The 11,722-nt window shown below is 61.1% G+C and overlaps 1 protein-coding gene across 2 annotated transcripts; it reads right to left on the bottom strand.

Annotated features, from left to right (window-relative positions):
- Nucleotides 1–335: 335 nt before the first annotated feature.
- On the bottom strand, nucleotides 336–11,191 carry LOC120755571 (prominin-1-A-like). Of its 2 annotated transcripts, XM_040070673.2 has the most exons (26): nucleotides 11,087–11,191; nucleotides 10,221–10,332; nucleotides 9,968–10,118; nucleotides 8,818–8,873; nucleotides 8,382–8,587; nucleotides 7,846–7,966; nucleotides 7,645–7,708; nucleotides 7,149–7,238; nucleotides 6,698–6,888; nucleotides 6,544–6,618; nucleotides 6,187–6,250; nucleotides 5,801–5,960; nucleotides 5,383–5,535; nucleotides 4,792–4,915; nucleotides 4,543–4,634; nucleotides 4,233–4,317; nucleotides 3,982–4,125; nucleotides 3,663–3,734; nucleotides 3,385–3,474; nucleotides 3,205–3,258; nucleotides 2,791–2,871; nucleotides 2,427–2,495; nucleotides 2,241–2,330; nucleotides 1,867–1,979; nucleotides 927–944; nucleotides 336–526 (listed from the first exon to the last, which is right to left on the bottom strand). In XM_040070673.2, exons 3-26 carry the CDS (start codon nucleotides 10,095–10,097, stop codon nucleotides 475–477), a joined length of 2,394 nt encoding a protein of 797 aa, XP_039926607.1. In that variant the 5' UTR covers nucleotides 10,098–10,118; nucleotides 10,221–10,332; nucleotides 11,087–11,191; the 3' UTR covers nucleotides 336–474. The 2 variants fall into 2 exon arrangements, with proteins under 2 accessions (XP_039926607.1, XP_058277467.1); XM_058421484.1 differs by lacking the exons at nucleotides 927–944; nucleotides 11,087–11,191 and having other exon boundaries at nucleotides 10,221–10,420.
- Between the last annotated feature and the right edge of the window lie 531 nt (nucleotides 11,192–11,722).

Genomic DNA, 11,722 nt, shown 5'->3' with positions numbered 1-11,722 from the left:
TGGAAATCCACAGATGATCCATACTAGTGTTGCCAGAGGGAAGTGCTCATGTGCTGGTCTGGCACATTGTGAACAGGAGGCTCTTTGTGTGGCCTGACCCAGGGAGGGACCTGGCACTCACCCAGAGGTGCAAAGGGCTGCCCAGTCAGGGGAACATCACCCAGTCGTGGTGACACTGAGCAGTGATCCTGTACCGACCCATAGGCACTTGGGGACACCAGAAAGAGCTCTCTGGTCCCAGCCTCAGCTTGTGCCAGCAGTGGGGAATCCTCCATCCCCTAGCCCTGCATACTTCCATTGCTGCTAGGCCTGAGGAGCACAGTCACATCCCACAGTGCACACAAACACACCATTTATTGTTTGACACCAAAAATTACAGCCTTGGAAAGAGGTAGGCTCCCTGCAAAAATAAATAAGTCACATTTTTCAAGTGAGGGGATCTGACCATTTCCTCCTCCACCTGCAGGTGATGGGCTAATGCCTTGTAGAAGGCCTGGGGATTTTGAAGGCGTTGAATGTTGGTGGCCTGCAAAACCAAGGTCACATATGTCACCCCCAGCCAGAGAGGGGAGCAAGGGACAGCTCAAGATGCACTGGAATGGTCAAATATCCCACTCCTATCACCCAGCCCCACAGGAAACAGGATATGGAGACAGCTTCCCCAAACCCACCAGCTTGTGAGACTGGGACCAGCAGCACCTCCAGAGGTTCCTAAGCACCAGTTAGGAACATGGGGAGATGATGGGAGACACCACAACTGCATGCACTACAAAAGTCCCACCTTCACAGCCATCCCCTGGTACCAGCACACTCCTTGGTCTGCACTCACCCTCGTCCCCACCCCCCTGCCTCTGTCCCCTGACCCCCCTGTAATACAGGGGCTGCCTCCCACCCCACAGAGGGACCTGGCAGTGTAAGTAGCTTACATTTCAAAGTCTTCATTCCTAGAGGGGAGAAAAAAGGGAGGACGGTTAATGGGGCAAGAAGATGCCTTGTGGACAGCCCAGCATCTCATGGTGGGACAAGGTCTCCCATGGGTCACAAAAGGAGAGCACGTGGGCTTCAGGGTGCTGTGGTCCCCTCCATCCTGGCTGCCTGATCTGAACAGAGAGCTGGGCTCTGACAGGCCCCCAGAGCATCAGTGCTCCTTCCCCAGGCAGGCAGAGCAGGGCCCCTCGCTCAGCAGCTCAGCAGCACCCAGCTCCCTATGCCTCAACTTCAGCTTCCTGGGGCTCCTGGGCAGCTGAGCCCATGTCTCCAGCCAGCTCAGAGGGGTGGCAGGAGCTGGGGAACCCCCAGCACAGCAGCTGCACCACAGTGCCAAGATTTCCACCTCAGGAGTTGGGAATCCAACTGGAAACTGCTCACTACCCTCAGGGGTCAGTGCCTGAGGTGGTGGAGCTGCCAGGCAGAGTGTCCCAGAGGGCTGGGGGACAGCCCCAGGACAGCTGTGGCCACAGGCATGTGAGCAAGCACTGCACCCTCGTGGCAATGCCACCAACCACACAGCACATAGCATTCTGCACAGCATCCAGCCATGCTCCCATGCCAGTGCTCCAGCACAAAAATGGTGCAAAACAGAGCGAGTCAGGTGCTGGACTTGAGCCAGGCTGGGGCTGCAGCCCTGCCAGGCTCCTCCCTCTAAAGGGGATGCACCTTTGTCTGCCCAAATGGGAGGTTCAGAGCAGGTAGAGAAAAGCTCCAGAACATCCCCATCCTCAGAGGCTGAGGGCCCCACGCCACCTCCCAGTTCTCCCCAGCCCACGTTCCTTTAGCATGAGCCCAGGCCACCACAGGACATGAAGGGACGGGTGGCAGGGGGACCCCAGACCCAGTGTAGTCACAGGGGCTGGGGCTGCTCCTCACCTGTACACATCAGCAACATCCATGCGGCGGTAGAACTTGGCAAGTCTGACAGCCAGGATGATGTTGGGCAGCAGGAACAAGGTGCACCAGCCCAGGCTGAACCAGAAGGCATTCTGCATAGGGTGGAGGAAGAGCCATTAGGTCCAGAGAGCAACTGGGAACATCTCTTTTGCTCCCAGCACTCCCCAGTTACCACCAACTCCTTCTCAGAGCCTGGCCTTTCCTCTTAGCCACAGTAGTTTACTGGCAGATTGAGCACTGCCTCCTGTGCATCCCTGACCCTTCCCTGCATCCCTCATCCTGTGCATGAGGAAGACAAGAGGACCTCACTGCCACCCCACACGTGTCACTCTACACGGCGCTGCCCCACTCACCACAGAGTCCATGATATAGTCACAGCCAATGACCTCCACATTATCCAAGGACTGAGCTATGGGCTTGCAACGTGCCACGTCTTCTGTCACCTGGAGGCACGGTGGGGACAGCATGTGTCAGCATCCACCGAGCCCTGCAGCTCATTCTCCTCTTCCCTCCACCTCACTGAGGAAGGCTCAGCTTACCCTGCTCTTGGCCCATGAAACGTAGGTCTCAAAGAAATCCAACAGCTGCTCCAGGAAGGCCCCTGTCTCCTGGAGGGGCAAGCACAGAGTGGAGATGTTGCACCACCAGCCCCCTCCATGCCCCATGTCCCCTCCATGTCAGGATCAGTGCTCTCAGACCACCTCAGCCCAGCGGCAAGAGGGCTGAACGCTTCGCCCCACCCCGGTCCCTCGCCAGGGAAGGGGACACCCGTGGGTGCAGGGGACACCCAGGGAAGGAGAGCAGGATGAGCAGCCAGACAAGGTTTGGTTTCCCTGTATAGAGGGAGGTCTTGGTGAGAGGGTCTGGTCCGTGTGACCTGGCAGCAGGGCAAGGCAAGCTCACGTTCTTGATGATGTCTGGCATGTCCCTCTCCAGGAACTCCTGGGTTTTGCTGACTTTGTCCAGTGCAGCTGTTGTCTGTCCCTGAGGTGAAAGATGCTCTCAGCAGTGTGATCTAAGTGGGGTCTCTGCGCTTCTCCAACCCTGCGCAGCAGCAATCCCTGGGGCACAGCCTCTCGGAGCTGTGGTGTTCCCAGCAGTCACACGCTGGTAGTGCCAAGTACCTCAGGTGGAGGGAGTCTATGCCTGGCAGGGTTCATGGCCTCCCTCCCTCCACCCCATGAACAGCCCCTGCAGCATAAGAAGAGTCCCACAGCAGCCCCCCAGACTGCAGGTTAACCCCACCTCCCCTTTGGGACCTTGAGGGTGCTTTGCAGGGTGTCCGGGACTGGCATGCACTCCCCTTGTGCAGCTTACCTCCAGCTGGGCAGCCCCACTCTGCACTGAGAGGATGTTCTCCTTCAGACTTCGCTGGGGACGGAGAGAAGGGAGGTCAGAGGTGCAGACCCCACAGCTCAGACAAGACCCTGCCAGCAGGCTCTGAGCTCTGGGGAAGCCCAACCCAGCATCCCCAGGACACCCTCCAGCATCGCTCACCAGCGGCCCAGAGAAGCTCGCCTGCATCTCCTTTTCCAGCTCCCTCAGTTCATGAGCATTATCTTCCAGGTCCTTCTTCACAGCTGTGTCCTGGAAGAGCCACAGTCAGCAGTGCCCAGCTCCGTGCCTCACCACAGGCAGCCGATGGGCCAGGCTGAGGAAAAGAGCTGGGTGAGAGTAAAGGGCCTCCCCTCAACACCCAGGCAGCACAGAGGAGCCCTGCCACCAGCAGCTTTGGGGACAGGGGGCTATGGCCCTGGGGGGCAATGGTCTCTCACCTCTTTTTCTGCCAACTGCTCCAACTCTGCAGCCAGATCCAGGAGGTTTCCCTGGGTCACATTCTGATCCAACTGGAAAAGGCAGAGACAGCCATGAGAACAAAGAATGGGGTTCATGAGGGGAGCTATACCCCTTATACTCCTTCTTTGTGGGGCAGAGTGGAGCCAGGTCCCTCTGGGCTGAGGACGTGCCTTGTTACCCTAACAGGTTACACAGATGGCAGAGGACTCCCACAGCAGCAAAAAGGAGAGAGCAGCAGACCTCCTCAACCCACATGCAACCTCCCTCGATCCCAAGACCAGGCTACAGCCAGCACACCTGCTCCAGGGTGAGGGTGAAGTTGGGGGGCTGTCCGGCCTGACTGGCACTCAGCAGCAGGTCTCTCTGGCTCTGGCTGAGCAGGGAGATGGGGCTTATGGTGACGTTCATCTTCTCGAAAGCTGTGGAGATGTCTCCTGTGTACTGCCAGAGCAAAGGGGGCCGTGATGGGACGTGTGCTGGCCCTTCACTGTCCCCTTAGCCCTTGGTCTGGATCCCTGCCCTCAAGACCCTGTCATCCCTGCGCTCACCTGGCTGATATTCAAGAGCTCATCCAGGGACACGCTCTGGTCCAAGTGCAGAGCTTGCCACAGGGAAGCATCTTGTTGACACTGCCTGCAGGATGGGGGCATGGGGTTGAAAACAGGGCGGGTGAGGACCAACCCCTCCCAGGAGCATGTCCTCACCTGCGCAGGTAGGTTGCACCTTGCTCCTTCCCTGCAATCAGTGCTTACCCACAGCCTGGGAAGGTAGGACAAGCTGCCCTGCTCCTGGAGAGCATCTGAGGGCATTGAGTAGCTCTACCCCCACCAAAGACATGGTGTCAGGGCTGGGACCCACCTGTATATCTCTGAGAAGTTTGCTGTGTCACCCTTGAGGCCCAGCAGCTCTGAGAGATTGAAGTTAGGGATCTTGCCAGGGGTGTCCAGGACCTAAGAGCAAGGAAAGAGATGCAGAGACTAGACATAGTACAGGCCAGGACACCTTGGAAGAGCATCCTAAATGGCTAGTGCTGCCTCTGCTCCACCAGCAGTCCTCATTTAAGCAGCAGTATCTCCAAGCAGGGCTGTTTCCCCACAGCAAGCTTACCTGGAAGAGCTGCTGGTTGTGCCAGGACTCACACAAGAACATGTAAATGTTCCCCCCCAGTATGAAGATGATCATCACCAGCAGCATGAGCAGCCAGGAGAAGATGAAACTGAAGCCAGCCCCTCTGCCGGGACAGAAACTCCATCAGCACCAGCAGCCCCATGGCCCAGCACTGATGCTGGCACTGCCCCCAGCAGAGCCCAGGGGCTGCACACCCCTCACCCCCACAGCTGTGGGAACACCACCCTTCCCACAAGCTCGGCTCTGTTCCACCTTCAGACCCCAGAGCACGACCGGGCTCTGTCCTGGAGCTTGGATTCCAGAAAAGTTTCCCCCAGCTTTGCAAGCCAGCACTCCCCTGCAGAGCTGCAGGACGCATGCACACACTGCCAGCCCTCGCTGTCACGGGGCAAAGGGGCTAGCCTCGAATGCCTCCCACCAGCACTGCATTTGACCTGCACGGGGAGTCGCCGGGGCAGGCCACCAAGCTGCAGTAATATGATGATTTAGGAGCTCCAGCGTTCCCAGGCCAGCCCTGCCCACCCATCCCACCGCTCCCACACACGTCCTTGGCAGCCAGTTGAGCCTCACGCCATGAAGAAGTTCCCGCCGGCATCAGAGAGGCTGCTGCGCTGTGTGGGCAGCACACCTTCCTTCAGCCCCAGCGGCCCCAGCAGCAGCCCAAAAATGTTGCAGAGGACCACCAGCAACACCGTGCAGCACAGGAGGGCGCACACGATCAGCCTGGGGCAAGACAAAAGGTAGGAGTCAGGCAGCAGAACCTGGGACCCTGAGCAGCACCCTACAGCCCACTGGCTGCCTTCATGGGGAGGAAAAAGAGCCCCAGACACCAGAGCAAAGAAGGGGCAGGTGGGTCTGCAAGGCACAGCTCTGACTACCCTGCACCCACAACCCCACCACCCAGCAAGCCCCCACCTCCAGCAACTGGAGGAGCAGGAGCCTTAAAACTCTCCAGGCAATGGAGCTGGGGCCTCAGCCCCTCGCCCACCTGAGCCTGTCCCAGGCAATGACCGGCTCCCTGTACTCCTCCAGCACCGCTGTGCTATCGTTCACAAAGGCCCCAACTTTCTCCTCCATATCCAGGAGCGGCAACTCTTCCCTCAAGCTTCTGATCTCCCGCCTGATGAGTCCCAGCTGGTCCTGGCTCTCTGCAAGGAACAGGGACACGCTGACACTGTGAGCTGCTGCCTGGCTCCTGCAGGGCAGTGGGCACTCAGAAAGGATGGGAAAAGGGCAGTCATGGCCAAGAATGATTGGCATGATGGCACCTGGGGTCAGCCAGGGCTGCAGGGAAGGCCTTCAGGAAAGAGTGGCTCGAGAAGGAAGGAGGGAACCCTAGAAGAGGGAGAAGACAGCACACAAAGCCCTACTTACTCGTCACCACTTCCTGGGACTGCTCTTGCACCTTGTCAGGGATTGTGTCCAGCGTTCTGTTAACCTGCATCCAAGGGAGTACAGCATGAAATTCACATCCCTGCCTGCAATCTAGAGCTGAGCAGCACATCCCCTTGTCCCCAGATCCTAGTAGCAGAGGACAGCCGGGCTCCCCACAGCACCCAGTCCACTGTGCAGGGATGGTTGGGACAGTGAGCAGACCTCTGGCCAGCCCTTCCCTCCATGTCACAGACTGAACTCCTGACAGAGCCCTTCCCAACCCACTCCCCATCAGCACAGCCCCAGCAGTTGTGGGAGCACCCAGCTTTGTGCCTGGCTGAAGGGGACACATCTTACCTCCTCTAAATCAGTCTGTATGTTTGAGTCAGAGACCTCATGCAGCACCTTCAGCTGCTGCTCCACACTCGGGATCTGCAGAAAAGAGCCAGGGTGAGGGAGCTGTGGGGCAGGGGCTGCTGGGGCCCCTCACCTGCACCCTGCCCCTCCTCACCGTGCTGAAGTTGGTGGTGAAGGCGAGCCCATCCAGGGACACTTTGCTGCAGGGGAGGCCACAGTTCTGCAGGGTGTGGTTGAGCCTGTCCTGCAGCCTGGCCAAGCGCTGGCTGTAGTTGCTCTGCAGCTCCTCGAGGTGTGAGCGACTGATGGCAATGTTGCCAAAGGTGTTCTTCAGCATCTCCATCCCTGGGGAGATAGCAGGAAGCTCAGGGCCTCATCCTGCCAATGTGGCAGGAACTCATTCTCACCCAGCTGAACCTCAGGAAGCCATGAAAAAATGCAACGAAAGAGCACCCGCAAAGTCATGGCACTGGCCCCAAGGTGTGGTTGGGAGGCCAAAGGAATCCAGCTCCAAGGGAGCTTTGCCCAAACATGCACCTACCCCATCTCTTGGTTCCAGCATCCCCCTGAGTCCCTTGCCAGCCTCCCAGGGATGGGGCCAGTACCTTGCAAGAGGCTCTGGAGAGATCCCAGAGCCCCGTCCGTGCTGCTCCTGACGCGTGAGATGATCCTACCGCCCAGGATGGGCCCAATGTCTGCAGAGATGGGAGAGGCGGTGTCAATGACAGGATCCCTGCAAGGCGCTGGGACTTGCAGGAAAGCTGGTGAAAACACTGACACCACCAGCACCCCTGCCTCACCCACCCCCAGTGGGAGGCAATGGGGATATCCCCAGCCTCCCAGCACCTGCATCACCCTTCCCAGAGAGGAGCCTGTATGGGGAAAAGCAGCAACTGGAGCAGAGCTGGAGCTTGGAAAAGCCTCCAGAGCCAGTCCCTTTAGACATCCCCATAAGCCCAATGGCCCACAGGGTCAGCAACCACCCACAGGGCAGAAAAGTAGACTCACACAACACCCCCACTGCCCAAGAACCCCCGGCTCTGGAGCAGCTCGCCACAGGGCCATGGGGATTCTCCAGCCCCTCCCGTCGCACACCCTCACCCTGGAGGCTGCGGTTGGCGTAGTCCAGTGGGACATCGCTCCTGTTGATGATAAAATCAACTTGCTGTAGGGACAGAGGTGTGGTGTCAGTGAGAGTGGGGACCTTCCTCTGCTGCCAGCCCCACTGTTGCCCTTCCCCAGGGGACTATTTGGGCTGCTCCTCCCACCCGGCCCCTTGGCCCCAAGGGGGACCGTGCGTGCCTGGGGGACGGAGGCCACGTAGGTGTGGACGTCTTCCAGGGTGTTTTTCACATTGGGGAAGGTGCTCTTCACAGCCTGGGAGAAGCGGGTGTTGCTGATGAGGGCACAGACACCACCAGCCCTACAAGGGAAGGGTGGCAGGGTCAGCACGTGGGGAGCCCAGTCCCAATGCTCCCCTCCAGTACCCTCCAAATCCACCCACAGAGACCCCAGCCTGCAGGTCTGGAGCACACCAGTGACCCCTGCTTCCAGTGCATCCCAGCAAAGTGCCCCGCACTGAGGGACCAGAGGAGCGACGAGGGAAACTGAGGCACGGGGGGGCCGGTACGCCGCGGGGAAGCCGTCGGGAAAGGTGTGCACGGTGCCAATGCGCAGCCCCCCGGGGCCAGCTTCCCACCGCTGCTGCTTCCTCTGCTTTGTCCCGCCGTGCCGGGACCTACTCGCGAACAATGGCAGTTTCCTGGCCCGGCCACCGAGCGCCGGCACTTCCAGGCACCCCTGGGTTCCATCCGGAGCCTCCCGGCCAGGGCACTCACAGGAGGAAAGCGGAGAGCAGCAGCACGGAGGTCCAGAGCGCCCGGCGCCGGCAGCCCATCCGCCGGCCCTGCTTCTGGTACATGCGGCCCCCGCAGTTCCCGCAGCAGCGGCAGCAGCAGAAGCAGCATCCCACCAGCGGCACGAGGATGATGAAGAGGACTCCAATGGCCGCGCAGATGAGGAAACCCAGCTCGTAGAGCAGCAGCTGGGATAGGGAGAATGAGAGGCAGCATAACGCTGGCGGCCCTGAAGGCTCCTCAGCTCTGCACACCCTGCCCAGACCCAAATGGACAAAATGGGTCGGTCCCCCCAGGGAGCAGCGTCCCCCTGCTGCTGCCCAGCATCCAGGGCTCAGCCTCAGAGCAGCACCCACCAGCATCCCCCAGTCCACGGCGGTCTGGGACTGCTGGCTCCCCACCCCAGCTGCCTGCTCACCTCATGGATGTCCTCCCGGTTGAACCCGCTCTGGGGCTGCCCAAAATTAATCAGCTCTGGGAGACAAGAAGCACAGAGGGCTGTGAACAGGTGCTGGGCCCTGTGGGGCTCTCCAAGAGGGCCCCGGACCCTGCTCCCCAGCCTGAGGATGCAGCTCAGAGCAGCTCTGAGTATGGCATTTTTCTCCCTTGCAGCTGCCCTCCCCAGCCATCACATCATGCAGCATTTCTGCACCCAGGAAAAGTGCAGCCAGCCCCCAGGCTCTCAGGGGTCGACAGAACAAGGGGGCTCCTCACCACTGCCCTCCTGCAGCCCAGCCCCACACAGCTGCCCAACAGCACTGCCAGCGAGGAATGAGCACTGGGCCCACTGCCTCTTTTATTCCCAGGGCTCTCCCTGCCTGTGCCCCACGCCCTCATTACAAGCCTTGATGGCACATGGGACACATGTACCCTGGTGTGTGTACACAAGTCCACAAAGCCATGTTACCAACCACGCCTTTGCCAGCACATTGACGGTGAGCAAGGGTTGAAGCCAGCGAAGGAGGGAGCACAAGTGGCAGCAGCCAGAGTGGCATTTCCCTCCAGGCGGGCAGTACTTGCCTCATGAATATCGAGCAGCTGCAGGGTATCACCTGTGCAAACCTGCAGCTGCTTCGGGACAGAGCTGTGACAGTGACAGGAATAGGGGCAAGTACTGGCAAGCAGGGCAGTGCACAGGGAGAGCACGCAGGGCTGCCACTGGCACCGGGACACACTGCTCTTGGCGGCCAGCAAGCACAGAGGGCTGTAAGACAGGCAAAGACCCTGCAGGCGGCGTGGGGTTTGCTCCGCACATTTTGGGGGCCTAGGATTAGGATACCTGGAGGGAGGATGGGGCAGGAGTCTGCAAGGTGTCACTACCACTAATGCCTGCCCTGGAGCCCAGCTAAGATAGCCCCACAGTTACTACGGGATACGAGCAGGACGCAGCTGGCAACCCTTGGGATTTCACTCCTGATTACCCCAGCCATATCCCTCTTTACCCAACCCCCCAGTGTTTAAATGCTGGATGGACGGGCACCACTGCGGGGGGGCTCACGTTTAACGGGGACCCCGCAGCCCCAAGCAGCCCCCCGCAGCACTGCCAGCCGCCATCGCCATGCACCCACCTGTGGGCAGGGGGTTGGGCTGCACCAGCCGCAGGAAGCCGTGTGCCATGGTCACCAGCCCCGGCGTGCTGCTCCCCGGCGCCTCGGGGCCAGGGCCGTACGTGGAGTTCCAGATGTCCCCCGGTTCCATCGCAGCAGCTCCTGCGGACACCTGGGCACCGAGAGGAGCTGTCGGTGTCGTCGAGGCAAGAGACCACCCAGCCTGCCCTGCCTCCGACCAGGAAATGCAGAGAGAAAAAAATCAGGCACTTGCCCGTTCCTGCCCGGAAAGGAAGAGCTGCGGGAGAGCACCGAGGAAGGATGAGGAGTCCTGTGAGCAGTGGGGTGGGAAGCCCGGCAGAAGGTGCCCACGAGGGATCGGGGAGCTGTGGGGGATGAAGCGGATTCAGAGCACTCACCCCGTCCTCTGATACTTCTCTGCACCCACAGATGCGGCAGAGTCCGGCCGCACCGTGCCAGTGCCCAGGTCTGATTTGTTTAAATTTCGGCGATGATTGCTGACGAGCCGTTTGCCGGGGCAGGCGGCGATCGCCCCACCCTGCCCCTTACAGCGCTTGGCACCCGGCCACCACAGGCCGCCTCTCTGTACCGGAGTCAGGGTCATCATCCACCCGTCCCGACGCAGGCATGGGGAAGAGTCCCTCTCCCCACCCTCCGCTAAGCTCCCCTTGCCCGTGCTGGTTTCCTCCTGCCCCAGCCCAGGAGCTGGGTGGCCCGGGGTGATCCCACGGGCAGCCGTCCCGCCCGCCCCGCCCCACACCACCCGCATCTTTTCGGGATGGGGTGCGTTGAGCCGTTCACAGTTTAGACACAAACCAGCTGCAGCCACAGAAGCAGGTTTTGCGTCTAAAACCCTTCCGAAACGGGGCTCTGCGGCAAACCCTGCATTTTTCACACGCGTCCCGGTCCCCCCCAAAAGCGGGGAACGGCCTCAGGGGCCCACAGACAGCACGCTTTCTGCAAGGCCGGGCGCCGGCTCGGCTCCATCCCCACTCCCCGCAGAGCTTTCCCACGCCTCGTGGCTCCATCCCCGCCCCGCCGCCGGAGCTCCGGGAGCCGCGGCCGGGGCTGGGAGCGGGGAGACGCCGCGGGCCGCTCCCGGTTGTGCCGCGGACGCACCCTGTGGACCCCCGTGCCCCGGGGGTCAGGTCCCGGCGGGCGGAGCTCCCCGGCTCGGCTCGGCTCCGCGCCGAGCCCGCGGGAGGTGCGGGCAGGGCCGGACAGAGCCGCCCCTTCCGCCCCGGCCCGCCGGCCTCTGTCCGGGGCGTGCGGCCGCGCCGGCCCCCTTCTCTGCCAGGGGGGAACCCTCTGCCCCATCCCTGCCCGCTGCACCTTGGCACTCCTCCTCCACCCGGCGGGCACCCCTGCTCCTCGCCCCAGCCCACCCTGACGTCCCGCATCACCCCCAGAGACCCCGGCCCCTGCCCCGTGCCGCATGGGAGAGCCTGCCGCCCGTGGCCTTCCGCCTGGGGATGTTCCCTCCTTGTCCGTGAGAACCAGGACTCAACCCCACACCGCCAGAGCCACCGCTAGCCCCTCCAGCAGCCCACCCTGCCATAGCAGCCTTGCCAGGAGCTCACCTTGCCCCTGTGCCAGCCCTCAGCTGTGTCCTGCGCCCCCAGCTCCTGCCCCGGGGTAGCTGGAGCCCCCAGCATGGTCCTTGGCTTCTGCCCTGTGTCCCTGCCACTGCAGGCCTTTGGGCAGGGGCCAGCAGGGACCCTGGGTGAGCTGTACCTGAATGACCTTCGCATGGTG

Source organism: Hirundo rustica, chromosome 8 (genome assembly GCF_015227805.2).
Source record: "Hirundo rustica isolate bHirRus1 chromosome 8, bHirRus1.pri.v3, whole genome shotgun sequence".
NCBI classification, from domain to species: Eukaryota; Metazoa; Chordata; class Aves; order Passeriformes; family Hirundinidae; genus Hirundo; species Hirundo rustica.
The sequence above is the reverse complement of the archived record's forward strand: the minus strand, read 5'-3'. Positions and strand labels throughout refer to the sequence as shown.